This window comes from Podarcis cretensis (genome assembly GCF_951804945.1).
Source record: "Podarcis cretensis genome assembly, chromosome: 5".
Taxonomy (NCBI): Eukaryota; Metazoa; Chordata; class Lepidosauria; order Squamata; family Lacertidae; genus Podarcis; species Podarcis cretensis.
Window position 1 is genome coordinate 3,234,256 of NC_137174.1, and position 18,447 is coordinate 3,252,702.

Consider the following 18,447-nt stretch of genomic DNA (forward strand, 5'->3'; position numbering starts at 1 on the left):
AGACAGAGGGCTCTGCTAGTCAGCCGTCTTTCCTGAACTGGAGGAGCAATGGACCGAATGTGGATCCTACTGTGCTCTACGACCAAGTTATCACCCCCGGCCACTTCTTCTTTACCTGGCTGCACTGACCCTGACCATCTTTGCCACCAAGCCCAGGAGGTAGAATGCAAACATGTACAGATCGGAGTTCACACATCCTAATTGTTTATTCACATTTCCATGGATTTTTATACATTTCCTTCGAAAGAACTACAGCTAGCAAATGGACATGTGAAAAATGATAAAAGGCAAGTCTCAATTCTTGTTTAGCCTTTCAGATGGCGTCCTATGAGATGGGGAACAAACAAAAATGTTGACAGTCAAATGGAAAGAAAGGTTCATGTCGATTGTTCAGATAGCTGTTCATTAAGCTTTTATACATGGTTTCCATGCACTGTGAAATTTATCAAATGTTTACATTTGTGGTATACAGTTTAGCAACTTCTGCTAAAAATAACTTAAGGCATTAGACAGAACAGTTGTCAAATTACATTATGTTGCAAAGGGAGTTAAAGCAAGATGCAATACAGTACTTATTGCTCCTTATATGTAGCGACATATTTTCAGTTTACAAACTACTTGTAGCAGATTGAGAACAGAGCAAAAGTAGCCAAATATTCTCCACACCCCTTCTATACAGGATTTTGATGACAAACCTTTTGATGAATTAAAAAAATAGAGAAACAGCACACTCCCCAAATAAGTTGAGGTTTGCCCTAGTTCTCCCTTGAGTGGCAGGCCTGCATCTGGACTGAGTGGCAGACGGGGCTCATGTAACAAAACACTCTTTCCTACAAAATAATTCCTTCCGCACAGAATCCTGAATGTCAGGGAGAAGGCTAGGCCACAACCATTCTAGCCAACGTGAATCCAATCAAGAGAACCCCTACCTGCAGTCTGAAGAGATGCAGGGCGGACACCAGTGACCAGCTCAGTGGCAGCTAGGCCTTTAATCCTGTCATTCCAAGAGAAAACTCTGGACGTGCAAAGCAGCAGTATCTAATAAATCAGTAGATGGACTTCTTTAGACTCTCTACTTCTGTAAAAATGATTTTGCAAGTTTGGTTGGCAATCTTGCAAACAGGCAACAGGCGAACAACAGTCACTTAAATCCTACAGCAATATAGTCAGACTACAAACACTGTGTCTACAAGGCGACAAGTGATCAGACTGCAAATTAAGACACTGCCTTATTGTTATGCAGCAAAGTATCAATAGACTTGATTAAGATTTTTAAATATAATTAAAGCTACAATTTTGTGCAAAAGAAAAATGATCGTCCAGTTTTATACAGCCTTTTAAACTTACTCTGAGAGTAAAACCAACACACAAAAATGAGATCTTACCTTTCACAGCAGGAGCAAGCCAACATCAGAAACCTACAAAACAAAGTCTATGCACATTCTCCTTCTTTCTTAGCAAGCCAATTTTGATCTACTTAGTAATTCAGATTGTTATTCTTATAATAATTTTTATTACTGAAAGCGATGGGCCAATCACAAAGTCAACACTTACATTTAGGATTTCAAGTCTGCTGGTTTATGCATTTGTTCTGTGTATCTATGACTGCCTTCTCCAGCCTGGTGCCCTCCAGGTTTGGACTACAGCTCATAGGAGCTCCATCCAAAACCTACTAGATGGGGCTGCAGTCTAAGCATCTGGCAGTGGACAGGTTGCAGAAGGCTGATGGAGCTTTCCCCAAGAGGGTGAGTGAAGGGCAGTGCCTGGGAAGCCTTCGCTATATCATGTCACAACCCACACAGGATGGCAAAGGTGCACCCACAGCAGGGATCTTCACATTTTTATGCAGCAGACATACATTCCAAGAGGTGCAGGAAATTCCAATGCATTTCTGGAATGCCTTCCTCAGCAGCAGCGTGAAATAATCCCATTTTATGCTTGCTCTAAGAAAGAAGGAACTGACCACTTTCCATAACACAACCACTTCCAAGCAACGCCTTTTGACCAGCTCTTGCAAACATTTAATGGACATTACGATTATTCTTTCATGCTGCTTTTAACTTTGAAAAGCAACATGCGCACTCTGGATTTCTTACAGAAGCAGCATCACGTAAGACATAGCAAAAAAATTATGAGAACAAACTCCATGTCAATGAAATGCTATTTCTTATTCTACTCGATAATTGAAAAATTGTTACATATACACAGTTGCACTTTAGGAATCAGACAAGTGCAAATACACAGCATACCTGTAATATTAACAGTCTCTCAATGTTAAAATTATGTTAGAGGAGGGTGTGGGAACAGGCTATCTGCTTTCTAGAAAAAGAGCAGGCTCTTTGCCCAGACACAGGGGAGTAAACAAAGCTCACTGAGGATTTTTAAGACACTATTTCTCAAAGACAAGAGCACACAATATTACTGAAGCTCTTGGCCATTCAACCTGAGCCTCTAACAGTAAGACTGAACTCCATATGCATGTTCCCATTTATAATATTAACAAGCAAGTTAGCATTTCTGATTGTTCGCCACCTTGAATGCTAAAGAGAACAATCCAGTGTGAAGCTCATTAGCCCAAACCTCACTAACATAAATGGTAACTCCCATTTATTTTAATGGGGATTGGGTCAGATTACTACTTGCTGGACACTGTACCCCAAGATATTTCAGTGTGGGGTGCTGAACTCTTGAAATACTCCACACTTACTTTTTAGGAAGTCCAACACTTAAAACTTGATGCAAAAAAGGCACCAATTCATAATCAATACGGGTCCTGCTTCCACAGCATCCCAGCTCCCTTCCAGTTTTAAGGTACGACTAGAACTTTAAAGATTCAGATGTTTCGGAACCTGATAACCAATATTTGTGGACTGGTTATGTGTGGCTTTACTAGCTACTGCTACATTAGTAAGACAACTATTTAAATAGCAGGGTATTCACGGTCTGACTGCTGATCCCATTAAATGCACACTGGCGCACACCCAAAATAGTGTGGGCACAATTCACAGCTCTCTTGCACAAGCCCCTTGGCATTAAAGGGGACTGTACAGAATTTTCAAGCCTGAAGATAAGGCTTTGGCAAGAGTACAATGGAAGAAAGTCCATCAAATATCTCAACACAAGATGCTCCAGGTTTGATAAAATCCAAGAGACAGGATTGGATTGAAAAAAATATAGCCATGCTACCTTTTCCCTCAGTTGTTTCTCTAGGGAATGAGAAAATAACAACCTGCAACTTTGGCCTTAAAAATCAGGGTACTGATTTTTAACAGCTGTTACTAAAACACAAAAACTATACTGTTCAATTTAAAACATTTGTTCCTTCAACATAATCTGAACTGTGATTTCACATTTAGGAGAGGATTTCAATTCAAACTTGGATGCAAGATAAAGAAGTTTGTCAAATTTCTTTCCACCTACACAATTTCCGGTGTAGTATTTTACACCATTTGAGTATAAATCAGTTTTATTCTGTATAATAAAAATGTTTATTTTTTGATATGCAGGTTTTCTTCAAATATGGTTCATGCATTAGATATTCAAATTAGAAGGGAGGAAGAATTGACTCTTGTGTCAAGTTAAAAGCTTTTATTGGCCATCTTAATTTTTTTCCCTCACCAAAGCTCTTCAGAGTTCCTAAACAGTCCTTAGAATGTCAGAAGTGGTTTAAAAAGTTACTAGCAGAGTCAAGAGAGGGGAAATGAGCAGCAGCAGTTTGGCAAGTTTCGTCTGTAATTTTCAACAGCCCAGATTTTAGACCTCCTTCTTCTCCAGTAAAATTTTGTGCAACTCATCTGCATCCTGACTTGTTTTCACTCTTATCAATATAGGAACAGGGACGGTAGCATTCTTCTCATCAATGGGTGGATTTGGAACACAGACAATGAGCACGTTGTTCTTCCCTGTTCTGGAGCATGGCATCTTAGGAGGCACCAAAATGTTCAGCAATATGTTGCCTGCAACAGAGTGGAAGTTGGGAAAAGAGCAAAATAAATACAAAATGTGAATGTTTAGGTCGTGGTATGGTGACACTAGGTATGAGAAAATCAGGTGTTACTGATCCACCTAGCCAACCGCAGGCTGTTCCACCTGGCAGTGGTTCACTGCCACAGCTCCTTGCTACAAGAGATGTTTTTATCTGGGAAAAGCTTGTGCTGTTACTGACTTACAAGCCTCCATTATTTCCTCATTTCCTCATCACATTAGCTACTATTCCTAAAAATGGGCAGGATCTCATTGTGTTAATATTTAGCAATTCAAAAAGAAAAACAAATTCCTGAGATCCAGTGGCCAAACACTACATGGTTGGTAAGCCAAACTTGCAGTAATGGCTGTCAGTGCTGTTTTGCATCAACTATGTGCTAGCAACAGCATACATCCAACTTGGGACACAAATCACAGCCACTACTAGATGTGCCTGTTGTTTACTTATGTGTAAAATTCTATACAGCTGTAGGCATGAGAGCAAAAAAGGACCATCATAAATATCTTAATTATGTGAAAGAAGCCAGAAGCCTTTGACTTAGCAGTGGCTTGGAAGTTTACTGAACTAATAATAATAATAATAACATACCTAAGTTGGTATCTGCCCGTACTAATAGCTGAATCTTCTGATTTCCTGCATGTTTTAAGTGTAGCGTTCCTATACCTTTTTCTTTAAATTCATTATCTTTCTTGTAAAAAACTTTGCACCTGAAAAAAAGAAACATAGACAAGATTCATTTTACAGAACGTGCATGAATGTGAAAGGTGATTAAAAGCCTCCAAGTAGCTTGTATGTGGCAAACACCAGCATGCAAACAAATAATACATTTAAACTCAGGCTGGAACTAGCCAGACTAATAGTTATATAAATAGTCCTTCCAGAAAAGAAGTCTTTGGAACATGATAAAACTATTTGTTAGAATCTTCCAGAGTATATTGAAAATAATGGCCAAGATTTAAAGAACCATGAGCTCAAGGGGGCCTCAGATTTACTCTGAGAAACAGCAGTCCCCCAGCTGCACAAAAAACTGCCTTTAGAGTGTTTTAAAGTGAGCTCCTGACAAAAAGACTGCGGTTCTTTGGGTGAGACAAAGGCTAAGCAGTTCGTTGAGTCACTTTGTGCCAAAATAGAGGCAACCTTTAACTTGTACCCCCTGGAATTATCAAAGTCTGAACTCCAGTAGTATAAAGAGATACAAAATAACTTCGGCAAAAGAAATTTCATTTAGTTTGTAGTTGTAATGCACTATAAACTGCTAATGACTTTCACTCACACATACAAAATTAGGGAAAAAGGCATACTGAACTCTCTACAGTAAGAGCATGATCGTGGTAATAAGTATCATAGAACACAACTCACTTCTTTGAGTAGAAGGCATCATCTTCCTTTATTTCATTCACTACTGCTTTTGGTGGCTCCTCATCTTCTTCATCACCCCCTGTAGGAAGAATAATTTCAGGTAAGTGTTACGTATATACAAGGAAAGATACTGCAGTACATAAAAATCTTTTGATGTTTGAAAAAAACATGGGGATATTAGATATCAGATACAGCAACCTGGTTCACATGGCATAGTAAGCCAAACTATGGCTTGACAAGGAGCAACTCACAAGTGCTTTACTTTTCCTTCGTTGCTCCACTACCAGCAGCTAAACCATGGCTTGGCGTTGCATCCAAACCTGGGCTCATGGCTGGCCTTGCCCCAGATAGCTGTGGCCTGAAACCAAGGTTTGTTTGTGGCTTACCACTCACCATTGCTTGTTTGGGGAAAACAAACCATGAGCTCAAGGTTCGGCCATAACACTAAGCTAAACCATGGCTCAGCTTCTGGTTCCATGTGAGCAAGATCACAGTATGTCTAAAAAGGTAGGTGGACTGTCAGTTTGATACTAATTGATAGGGTCATCAGTATAAAATGTATTTCTAAAAAATCTTCAAACAATGTGCTAGAGAGAAAGAAGTTACAGATATTAGCAGGGGTCGGCAACCTAAGGCCCATTGGCCACAAGCGGCCCACGAGCCGCCCCTGAACCAAGCCACCCGCTCGGCGAGTCCCTGTGCACTGCACTAAACCGGCGCAGCGCAGGGACACGCCGGAAATCGTGTCTGTGCATGTGCAGATGCCGGAAATTGTGGGCCCACGGAGGGACCTCCCCTGCAGTGAACTGGCCCAGGCGAGGGAAACCTTCCTTGCTGACCCCTGGATATTAGAATATATTTTAAGCTGTGCTGATTAGCATTAACACTGCTGCATTTCACACTCAACTTCTACTTCAACTCTTACATTTATAAGCCTTGAACATTAAAATATGGCTTATAAGCTTTCTACATTTCTTAAAGAACACTCTTGATTAAAATTATCTACTTGAACTGTAACTTTAAAAGCTTATTTTATTTTTTCCCAATTGCCATAAAGTAAATAACAAAAAGGTTTATATATATATATATATGTAGAGAGAGAGAGAGATTCTTTGTAATAAATAACACACCAACCCTGGGTTAAACAACCATCTGACTTTTAGAAGACATCTGATGGCAGCCCTGTTTATGGAAGTTTTTAATGTCTGATTTTTTTATTGTATTTTTAATATTTTGTTGGAAGCTGCAGTGTGGCTGGGGAAATCCAGCCAGATGGGCGGGGTATAAATAATAATTATTATCAATTATTATTATCAATTATTTATTTTTTAATTTTTTTAATTTAAATTACCATCATCATCATCATGTGACAGGGCAGTGGAGGTGCTCTTACCCTTTTCCTATCCCCCAACCCCTGCTTAACCCCATCTATAGTTAAGGTTATTTAAATGGAAGGAGAACCAAAGCAGGGCTTTCAATAATTTCACCTACAAACATTTGTTATGGAAGTTTCAAAGTAGAAAAAGCAGTGCAGATTGCTAGTAAAGCACCAAATTCTATTCAAAGTCACCCAATACTAAAAGGCATTCCTGCAGGGGTCCATAAGTTTTAGCTGGCCTGGGCAGCCAGCTATTATTTGTAATCCTCAGTGACACCCTATCCTAGAGTCCTCTGGCATGAGAAACAGATTTCAATTCTGCACATCAGCCGGAAGCTCACCAGATTTCAAAGAAACATGGGACTGAATCCCATTTCTCAACTTCTAAAACAATAAATGTTTACCTTTATCTTCATTGCCACCACTTTCTGTCTGAATATCTAGTGCTTTGCTGGAAAATGAAGAAACAACCTTGCCTTGGCTTGTATCTTTTCCAAATAAACTTGCACTTCCAGGAGAGAATGAGAAACTAGGTAATGCACCAGAATTCAGACCAGAGTTGTCTACGCTCTTGCTAAAAGTAAAGGAGACAGTTGACGTAGACCCTAGTTTTGGTTCCGTTTTCTTTTCCATTTCTGTTTTCTTTCCTGGTGCATTCTCAGATTTGTTGTTATTGAAGAAAAACGCTGAACTCTGCTGAAGATTCGGACTCCCAAATGCAGACCCAGGCTGAGTTCCAACTGTCTTGTTACTGTCACTTTCAGAACCGCTGTCACTACTCATTCCGCGTTGCTCTATCTCAGCTAAATATTTCTCATAGTCTCGGAAAATCGGCGACAGGTCACAGAGTGGATTGGCATTTACATGTTTTACTATCCAGTCACGCACCGAACAATTTAGAGCGGCTAACTGTTTATGATAAGCATCAGGGCTGCATGCTTTGTTCTCAGTGAATCCAGAGGACAATGGCTGCTGGCTCTCACCATTTGCTTCCACACTTAGAGGCTTTTTCTCAGTTACAGTATTATTCACTGAACCACTGGACACCACAGAACCTATTAGAAACAAGAGCATTTTATGAACTTTCTTTACAATGTTGTATGCATACATAAACCTGACCTGAACCCATTTCTAGCAAGCATCCCCCCCCCATTCTATTTACTGAATTTGTTCTACTGATTTGTTCCAGGTAATGCCAATTTTTTTAATATACATACCGGTATATATCTATATATCTATCTCTATCTATCTTTCTATCTATATGGATAGCTGTACCATCGTGAGACTGGGAACCAGAGCTCTGTTCCGTCATGATATTGGGGTTAATATATTTGTTAATGTATCCACTATGACCCCAAGGTCTCATTGCCAACCAGCCAGAGTCAGTTCAGGCTCCAAGAGCAAATAGGTGAAATTAAAATATTTTGCCCAACTTAGTACTTTTAATGGGTCATTTGATATAAATGTATAGATTTTATATGTGAAGGAAGTAGTTGTTCAAGAAGACGAAGAAATTATCATTCATTTATTGCAGCACTATGATAGCAGAGCAAGCATGGAAAAAGTCAAGAGATACCAAAGGTGGAAGACTGGCTCATAAGGAACTTGGACACTGCACAAATGGTCTAAATGAGCAATGTATTCAGGATAGGACAGACCAGCCCTCTTCATAACTTATTGAAATGAAAAAATGAATGACACTATAAATCCTTACGTGCTCCTAGGCAACATATAACAAGAAAAATATATATATGCTCCATACTATAATGTGCTATTACAATAATATATTATAATTTAACTTAATAATGGTAAAATATAAATAATGAGTATATGTGTGTATAATAAAATATATACAATATATCCAGATATAGATGCCTATGAACGCTTAACTACTTTCTAACACAACCTAAATAGCCTTGGGGACAGAAACAAAAATATGTAGTAATTGGTATGTTCATATATGTGCAGATCTCTTGGGGGGGGAATGTGAGGGAAAATAGTGCAACTTTAAAGATGTGATAAATGAACAATAGGTAAATAATCAGCTTATGTAAGTGATTTATATACTGAACATCCAGAATGTTTGGCTCATATTTAACCATTTTAGCCATGCATGGATATGTGGTTTTTTTTTTGTTTTTTTTTGCCCAACAGCTTTTTGAAGCACACAATGCCAAGTGGATCATCACCTCCATCTATATGCTTGTTGATATGAGGGCTGGATGTGACACATACTTACATAAACCTTTCAACTCCCTTAATATCATTAAAAACATTTTTACAAGTATCGTCTGATGAGAAACTTTTACTGGTGAACTTACTAAATGTAGTAGTTGTTTCAGCAGCTGTCTTTAAATTGGTGAACGATGAGCTATTTGCAGTGCTGCCGCCGCCATTAGATAGCGCCCCCAAAGGCTTTGTTCCGGTGCCATTGCCAAAGCCAGAAAATCCTCCACCTCCAGACGGCAAAACGAAACCTTTAAAACCTTTAAAAGCTCCACCACTCTCAGCCTGAAAGAAATGTAAAACAGTTATCTCACTTTTTAACTGTATCCCCACAAAGTTCCATCAGTATGATTATGTTAATGTCCACCCATACAAAATCTTTGCTTCCCTTATTCAAGGTAAATATTCTACAGGACGTATTATATTTGGTCCCTGTCTGATTCTCACACACACATTCATCAAATGATGAAATGTATCCTTCCAGACATCTCTGGAAACTAAGTATGGAATGTTCTTATCACCAAACATTAAGTATCTTTTCCATGTAGATAGTTCAGACATTTGACTTGCCTTTAACCCATGGGTATCAATGAAGTGTACATGTATGTGTGGACCAGCCAATATATGTTGAGCCATTGTGAAATTAGATTCACTATCACAAGACAAATGGTATCTTCTGATTAAAGAAAACCCAACCCATGTGGACAAAACCTGAGCGCTCAGAGTAATCACTCACTCCTGAGCCACCTGAAGGGCTACCCCCACCCTTCAATATAGAGAGCAATCAACAGTAACACACACATTAACAAACAAAGGCTTGGCTTCGCCTGCAAGGCGAGACCTTAATCATGAGTCCTGGTTCACATGACAAACTAAGCCAAACTCTGGCTTAGCTCAGTGTGGCAGTAAAAAGTCCATGGAGGAAAAACATGGCTGCAGGCTCCTTTTTGGGAGCCTGTACATTTGTGAGATCCTGGTAAGTCACAGTTTGGCTTGCTGTGTCATGTGAATGCAATCAGTATGGAATTCACCAGCAATAAAATCACTTTTAACAGACAAACTGAAAACTGAAAACATCTGCAACTCTAAGAACATTGGTTTTGCTTCTGGGTTTTCAAAAAAATTGAACAAATCCCTGGAGATCTGTTTAGAAGAATATGACTGAGGAAGAGAAAGATTTCGAACTTGCAAGAAGTTTAAAATAATAATACTAAAAGCAAACCTATTTTCAAACAGACTGTGCATGTATTTGGGCAGTGGGATGTGACGGGGACAGAATCAAAAACATTTATCAGATTATTATTTTTTACACACTACAGCTACCATCATGAACAGGGATGCAAAATCCAAGCAAGCAATGGCTACTTTCACTTTAGAAAATGTGGCATGGCAACTGGGTTGCTGCGCAGAGGACAGAAGATTTATCTCTGTCTGGCTCCTAGAAAGAGTGGTGAAATAAATATGGGAAGTATTCTATCACTCTTGTCTTCCTCCAACTGTTTTCAACATTCTGCTCTGCTTTGGGGCCATTTCACACAATATGAATTTCCTAGGTGCGGTTCACTTCAAACAGGAAATATTTCGTCAAAACAACCTTCAGTCATTTCAATACTTGGCTGAATTTGTGCATCATTATTTACAGTACTTTCCACATAAGAAACAATTACCTGTGCATTTTTGGCAATACAAATGGTTGGACCAAGAATCAGACATTTATTATAAAATTAGTGCATTTATGTACCTCAAACCCCACATTTCTACGCTTTGCCTTCTTAATTGCTCTGTTCTTTAAAACCTCTTCACTGGCCACTGAGAACGTTCCCACCTGCAAGGAAGATTATATTCTTAGAACAAACAAGGTTCCACTTGCACACAGAAAATTGCCTCTTGATTCCCTTGTATTACAAAACCCTAATTTCAAAATACACATTCACTTTTAACACTATAAGGCTCAACATTTTATAATAAGCAAATAGACATTATATATTCAGTTTTAATAATAGCATTTTACAAAAACTACTTGTGAATCTTTTGTCGATAAAGGGTTTATCACTTGACTGCTACAAAAATATTTAGACTCTGTAAACCCTACTTTATCAAGAAACATTCCCAAAGTTGTGTCAATAGGAAGTCAAATAATTACCCTTTTATAACATAAAAAATTATGTCAATATACTTAACAGGTTTCTGTTTGAATATAGCATTTAAAATACATTGTGTGCTTCAATGCTTTTTTTTCTTAATGAAATTTTTCATTGCAACTACTATGGGATATTAGGAAAACTTGTGAAATAAGTAAAACTTAGTAAAATTGTCACATTAAGTATGTCAGAACATGCCAAATTGGATCCTAACTGATTTAGGGTATCTAATAATAATAATAATTTATTTATACCCCGCCCAACTGGCTGGGTTTCCCCAGCCACTCTGGGCAGCTTCCAAACGAATATTAAAAACAATACAGCATCAGACATTAAAAACTTCCCTAAACAGGGCCGCCTTCAGTTGTCTTTTAAAAGTAAAATAGTTGTCTATTGCCTTGACATCTGCTGGGAGTTCCACAGGGCAGGCACTGGTACCGAGAAGGCCTTTTGCCTCCGCTCTCAGTCCAAACCTTTTACATCTTTTCAGTTTCTTATCTCGTCTCTGGCCTGTAGTTTGCTCCAATTAAAGCCCAATTAACAGGATAACCAGGAACGGGATGGGAGGGGTTCGTAGCAGCCAGAGTACTCCATGCACCCAGTGCCTTAGCTTGCCCTTGCATTCCATGGGGAAGCAAGTGCCAGACCGCCAGGCAAACTGTGGGTGAGAGCTTGGTCCCTCTTCCAACCGAAGAGGAAAACAGATAATGAAATTCCCCCATCATTATCTGATTATCTCCATCTGTCTCTCTCATGCAGCGTTGGGAGAAACTCCATTCCTGGAGCACCGGAAACAAGAAGCCAAAGTTGAATACATTCATGAAGCTATTAGGTTGCTGATACAACATATGATGTAACTCACGTACAGTTAAGGTCAAAGGAAAAAATGTGAACTAATTTTAATGGCATTAGGTTTCACTTATGGCCTTTGAGATGATTGCAAGTTTTCCAATCCAATAAAACAGATTTATGGAAATGTAGGTAGTAGCTGCTAAGGAAGACTAGAAACAGCTCTGGTTATTGGCATTTTGAATGATTTCAGGAAGTGCATTCCATTTGCAAAGATGTGAAAAGGTTTAATGATGCTCTGAGATGGGCCATTACTGAAAAGCCTAGAACCACAAACACCCCAGGACCTCTAAGCCTTTTTCTGTTGAACTCATTTGACAAAGGACTAGAATAACAGCCTTGATTTTCACTACACAAAATGTAATCTTGACAAAACACATCCCTTGCATATAACTGACAAAACCATCCAGGGCCTGCCCAATACATTTTGGCACCTGAGGCAAACCATGAAATGGTGCCCCTCCCCACCAGGAAAGAAGGAGTGAATGCAGATCTACATCAGGAACAAGAGGGACCGGGAACCAGGAGAGGAATCAGATCAACCTTACTTGAGAGTTGAAGTGGGAATCAAAGGATGTAAAGGGGGAGGTGATGACCCCAGAAGGCAGCTCCTGCCATTTCCTCCCTAGGGGTGAGAGGAGAAAAGCAGTGCCTCCTACCTGCTGAGATGTTGCTGTAGAGATGGCACTGCAGGGTGGGGGTGGGGGAGCTGCCAAGAAGGCAGCGGATCCAGCCTCCACATGAGGTGTGATGCAGCCATTGCAGTCTGTGGACCACTTGCCTTGTGAATGAGCCAGCCCCGATACTAGCTAGCTACATGAATGTGCTTGCAATTAATTGTTGCCCATAGGTCTATGAAAGTTACAAGGGAGAATCCGCTTACCTGGTGTAATCTGTTCTTTTTATGTTTAGCTTGCGATACAGTGCCAACATAGTAATAAAATGCAATCATTTAGTTTTCCATGATCTTCCTATTGATTCTAGCAACTATTTCAATTTTATTTCTAATAAAAGCATCTAACCTTCCTTACCTCTTCAGTTTCTTCTTCTTGATCCCAGTTCCTGTCAGTCAGCTCCTTTTCTGCTACTCTCTTAGCCATTGTACAGCACTACTGTATTAGAACAAATAAAACGAAAGAGTAATCAGCCATGCTTCACATCTAGTGGTTTTTAAATAGGTGGCAAGCAACTTGCAATGAGCAGCTTGCATTACCAGACACTACGTAATAATTCAGTGACTTGTGATGGATTTTTAAAAAACTAAAATGCACTAAATGGTTCATTATGTAATGCCTTAGTGTTAAAATTAAATAAGTCACAAAAAGAGTAATCAGATTCTGACAAATGTAAACCATTTCATCCATAAAAGAATGTAGCTTTATGTATCTCAAGGTGTTCTCCAGTTGCCTGTCTGTTTCCTTATCTGTTGAACCTACAAAGGCACCAACATTTCCAACAGAAATAGTTCATTAAGAATTTCAATATAGAATTAAAACAAATTTACAGGTTCAGTCACTTGGTACTTTTGATGGTATAGGAAAACATCACATTGTTGGAAGACTACTTCCTCCTTTACATAGTATTTTGGGTTTGGAAAAGGGATGTTTGTGGCACACCTGGAGACACGTAGTGGTCCAGCTATGAATGCATTAGATTTATACTCCCACTTGTCCCCTAGTTCAGCATATTTGAAACAAATGTACAGCAAGTCATTGGGAGGAAGTAGCTACTGCATATGTACTCAATTTTATGCTTACATGGTACTTTTCACAAATTAGAATTTACGTCTTGGACTCTTCTTGGTTAGCCATCACAGATCTAGTTCAAGGAGTCATCCCACATTCATCCCATATAGAATAATAATGTTTAGTATCATTCAGGAATATTTTTCATTATTTTTATGGACTGAATTATTAACACCTACAACATATTTACTTTTATCTTCCCTGCTTATCAGATACCAAGGAAACCAAATTCCAGGTGCTATGAAGATTAAAATTTCCCCACCAAAACAAAGGGCAGCATTCAACTAAATTGTAGCACCAGCAGAAGCCAGCACAATTATACCTGCTAGCGCAATGGGCTTTCCCACTCTCCTGCCACAGTGTACACTTCCCAAAGATGCTCTGGAGGATCAGGAAAATCGCCATAGCAGCATGCAGGGGGAAGAGAGGGGAGATCCATCAGGCAAGAAGAAATACTTCTGCTGACAATACCATCTCTTTAGCACTGTTAATTACAACCCCAAGTTTTGTGGCACCTTATCATGGCATAAACTTTGGTGGAATTAAACACCCACTTCTTCAACTACATAAAGGTCTTGAACAGCCAACTGTTTGAGATGCCTCAAACAATCATTCAATTAGGCCTTTATGTAGCTCATGAAATGTGCTTTAAGTCAGCAAAAGCCTATATCTGTCTACTTTTTTTGCGGGCCTTTTCCTGGTTTCTCTAACAGCAGACTAGCAATCAGGAATTAATCAGCTGAAGCATTTAGTGTGTCAGTTGACTGAAACAGATGCATGAGGGGAAAAGAATAGGCAACATCCACAGGTGGATGCAACAGAATGTCTCCTTCACCTGCCGTCCCTCAAAGTCCCCTGTGATACCATCTGCTCCAGAGAGTCCCTTGATCGTTCGTAAAATATTTTTGGGTAGACAAGGAAATCTAAACTGCAATAAGTCAGTTGCACAAGCAGCAAGTCATAGCTGCTTATCACCCAATGTTAACATTAGCACAAGACGAGCACGAGATGCAAAATGCAAGTGTGTACAGTGACCATTCACAACAGTAATAACTGTTGGTAGCAATTATTCCTTGCTTTGGAAATTTAAATTTACTCAGGTACTGGGAAGTAACTTGGGTAAATTCTTGAGACTGATTAAGCCCCAAAGAAATAGACTGTGCTGATAAGACTGCAAAACGGCTACTACCTTAGCATAGCAAATCAACGAAGAATGCATTATCAAGGGGTGTTGTGAACAGTCACTGCACCTACCTTGCACATATCTAAGTTCAGCGTAGAAATATCATAGGGTGCAACCTCTTACATTTCAGGGCACATATGTATCACATCTCTGCTTTGAAGGCACAGCCAAACGAAGCAGGTTTTCTGCAGGGAGTTCTCTTACATACCTGGGCCAAGCAGGATCACCCTTCCTTTGCATCAGCTGATAAGTTTAACCCTGTTTTGCACAGCCACTTGTCAGGTGTTCCTGACAAGCAGCTGGTTGTTGGGTGCTCTGGAAGCTGAGCAAAGGGGCTTTGCCTGTGTGATGTCAGGTGTACAGCTGGAAAGTATGCCCAAAGAGGTCTAGGGGGCCAAATGGAGAAACTTGGGGGGGGGGGAAGACTGGTCTGCCTCAGTAGGATAGAGGCATATAACTTGGAATGATATGAGAAGTGAGCCTGTGCCTCCTCTTGTCAAAACATTCAAGCACCATGAATTCATGTTTACTTATAGTACATAATCATTATAAACTTCCCACTTGTACCACCACAAACCAGAAGTTCCTGATCTATCTCCTAATGCTTTCAGAATGCTGGAAGATGAAGCTATGTTTCAAAGAAGGCAAGCAGCAGCTCCTATATATGGTTGATGATGTCATAATGCAGTGGTGGCAAAGAGGAGAGCATCCTCTAGCTTCTGGGATAGTAGCAAGGGTTGTTATTCATAGTCTGTTTTCCCAACAAAAGCCCTGTAAGATAGGTTGGTATAAACAGAAAACTGAGAAAAAGCCACTTGCCCAATGCAACACTGTATAATCATGTCTGAAAACAGACATGAGCTCACATCTCTTAGATGCAAACCAAACACTCTAGCTTTTCAACCATTGTGGTGCATATGAAGGCTTAATCTGACCCAGAACCTCTTTCCCAACATCAGGCCTCCAATCTGATCAGATGAAGAAATCAAGGTGACAGTATTTCTAAACATGCATAAACTATATTTCCTACACTACTAAGTAACTACCCTCACCACATTTAGGATAAGGAATAATTCTGAAGCTTGAGAGTTGACTGGCCAGCTAGCTGGAGCCCATCTATGAGTCCCATTTTTTCTTTCTTTCTTAACTGGCCCCTGCTCCTGGTGTCTCCAACAGCTGCCTAACTCAGTGTTTCCCAACCTTGGGCCTCCAGCTGTTTTCGGACTACAATTCCCATCATCCCTGACCACTGGTCTTGCTAGCTAAGGTTGATGTGAGTTGTAGTCCAAAAACAGCTGGAGGCCCAAGGTTGGGAAACACTGGCCTAACTTACAGACATTAAGCAGCTGAAGTGTTTACTGACAACTCTCTTTTCTTTTAGAAATCAAACTCTTGCCCTGCCTAGGACTGACAAAAAGCAGTCACTCTACCTAATTTTAACCACTTCTTTAAAAAGGGCATTAAAAGTTCACATTCGTTCCAAATCTGGCCCCCGTGATCAACCACTCACACATACCTTTGAAACCCAGGCACCACACAAATCAAGCAGCTCTTATGCAGTATGCACACACATCTTCACAGGAGGAATGTGCTGTAGGTGGTAAATAAAAACAAATATCAAGGCAGGACCATGGCAAGTTGCAAGGATTCACTGTTGTCAAGATTTAAAAACAGGCCATGCCCCTTATTTTAAACAGGACCATAACACTCAGGAGGGTTCAGCAGGAAGAAATGTTTTACTTGCCACTCAACTCCATGCCAAAGAAAAAAAAGAAAAGCTTCACCACCTTGAACTTTCTCTGTGCTTTTGTGATAAGGCTGCTGCTGATGATAGAACATAGGCAACACCAGAAAAACAGGAGGTGGCAATCCAAGCCCCAAAATCAGAGCCAGTGTGCCATAGGTGCCAGGCAAAAACATTCCTCTTCCCCCAGACTAATTCTCCCTTCTCTCCTTTGGCTAATTAAACAAGCTACAGTATGGCCTTTAAAACCCTGTGTGTGGGGTGATGGTTGGGTCACGGTTTTGTTTGTATCTTTGTATTTTTTTATATATGGTAAGCAGCCCTGTGATTCTCAGACAAAAGGTGGTATAGAAATGTAATAAATAATATGAATGATGATGAGGATCGTGGCCAGAGGCCTGGGCGAGGCCGGGGTTCAAACCCTCCGGGGGAGGCGGTCCCTGCCTCCTCTCCAGAGGCCTCGGGGACCGGGCTCCCTCCACTGAGCACCCGATCCTGCTCCACGGGGCGTTCGGCTGGTTACCGGCCTAGGGCTCTTTCCATGTCCCTGCCGGTTACGGCTTTGCTTTTGCCCCCCTCGCCGCGTGTTCGCGTGTTCTCACGTCACGCTGCGAACCCTCCCGAGATCTAAGGGTGGAGACTCGGCATGCAAATCCCACGCACAGAAACAACAGGCTTGTTTCTCTGCCGGGAGCGAATGCCATAAATAAACGAATAAAATACAAACAAATGAAGCCACGAACACGCCGCGTTTCCTCTCTCCCCGCCGCCCCTCACCTTCCTCCGGCGACGCGGCGGCTGCCTCGCGGCTCCCTCAGCGGCGGAAACTGGAGAGGGAGCCGGCCGCGCGCCCTAGAGCGGCAGGCCGGTCTAGGAATCCGCGCGCCGCCTCCTCCGCCTCAGCGAAGCCGGAAGGAGCTGTCAGCCGCGCGCGCCTAACGGCTGCCTCGGAAGCGGACTTCCGCCCGCCCCGCCGCGCGCCCCGGGGGGGTGGGGCCCGCTGCGCTATCCCGGGCCATTTCCCGGGGAAGCCGCCCCGCTCCCCTCCCCGCTCGCTGCGGGGCTGTTACCTGATGGCGCCGCGGGCGGAGAGAACGAGGAAGGCGGGAGGCCGGGCGGGCGGGCGCACGCGCAGCAGAAAGCGCGGCCGCCACACCACTTCCGCTTCCGGCTCGCTCGCCCGCCCGCCCGCCCGCCCTTGCCCCGCCCACCTGCGGAGGGGGCGGAGTGTTCCTCCGCAGCCGCGCGCCTCGGCGCTCCGCCCGGCCGAAGCACTGCTCCGCCGGACGCTGCCGCTCTTCTTTCTCCCTGAAGTTCCGCGCTTCTTTCGAGGACTACTTCTCCTATTAACTCTGCTGTTGAAAAGGGATATATTTCACTTACCAGGTCTTTCGTGGTACATGAAAATGTAAAGGACATATGGGCTGACATTTTGATGATGATGCGTAGAATCTACAAAAATAGTTTTGCCCGTGAGCAGAACCGATTCAGCAATAAACTCTCATCTGAAAGCATCCCCCAAAATCAATGAATTTGTTAAAACATTATTTTAAAAACTTTAGTTAAATGGACGGAGCAATCCTATAGTTACACTGTGAGAGATACATAAGAAGAATTATTGCTGTATCCAAGGCCTGCTTAAGCTGGGAGGAGAAGGGAGAAATAATGGGAAAATGCCAAAATTGGTGACCCCCTCCCTGCATAACAAACAAAACTCACATTAAAGTCAGATATAAGCAGATATAAGATAGCATTCTAACTTCCTGGATTTTCTGGTTGCAAGCTAATAGGAATGAAGTTATGCATCACCCAATGATATTTAACTGATGGCTATATG

General features: G+C 41.3%; 1 protein-coding gene across 8 annotated transcripts; it reads right to left on the reverse strand.

Annotated features, from left to right (window-relative positions):
* Positions 1 to 3,568: 3,568 nt before the first annotated feature.
* On the reverse strand, positions 3,569 to 17,795 carry NUP50 (nucleoporin 50). 8 transcript variants are annotated; one of them, XM_079975327.1, is made up of 10 exons: positions 17,681 to 17,795; positions 16,383 to 16,457; positions 15,434 to 15,637; positions 12,970 to 13,050; positions 10,690 to 10,773; positions 9,044 to 9,233; positions 7,127 to 7,777; positions 5,345 to 5,423; positions 4,574 to 4,692; positions 3,569 to 3,956 (listed from the first exon to the last, which is right to left on the reverse strand). In XM_079975327.1, the coding sequence occupies exons 4-10, from the start codon at positions 13,036 to 13,038 to the stop codon at positions 3,754 to 3,756; spliced, it is 1,395 nt and encodes a 464-aa protein (XP_079831453.1). In that variant the 5' UTR covers positions 13,039 to 13,050; positions 15,434 to 15,637; positions 16,383 to 16,457; positions 17,681 to 17,795; the 3' UTR covers positions 3,569 to 3,753. The 8 variants fall into 8 exon arrangements, with proteins under 8 accessions (XP_079831453.1, XP_079831454.1, XP_079831452.1 ...); XM_079975328.1 differs by having other exon boundaries at positions 15,428 to 15,637; XM_079975326.1 differs by having other exon boundaries at positions 15,444 to 15,637; positions 17,681 to 17,794.
* Between the last annotated feature and the right edge of the window lie 652 nt (positions 17,796 to 18,447).

What these genes read in the sequence shown, in the direction of transcription:
- NUP50 (XM_079975327.1), bottom strand. Translation starts at nt 13,038, where the DNA reads ATGGCTAAGAGAGTAGCAGAAAAGGAGCTGACTGACAGGAACTGGGAT. An exon ending in AAGAAGAAGAAACTGAAGAG is followed by an intron (nt 10,774 to 12,969) that starts GTAAGGAAGGTT and finishes TCTTCCTTGCAG; the next exon opens with GTGGGAACGTTCTCAGTGGC. An exon ending in GTAGAAATGTGGGGTTTGAG is followed by an intron (nt 9,234 to 10,689) that starts GTACATAAATGC and finishes CATTTCTTTCAG; the next exon opens with GCTGAGAGTGGTGGAGCTTT.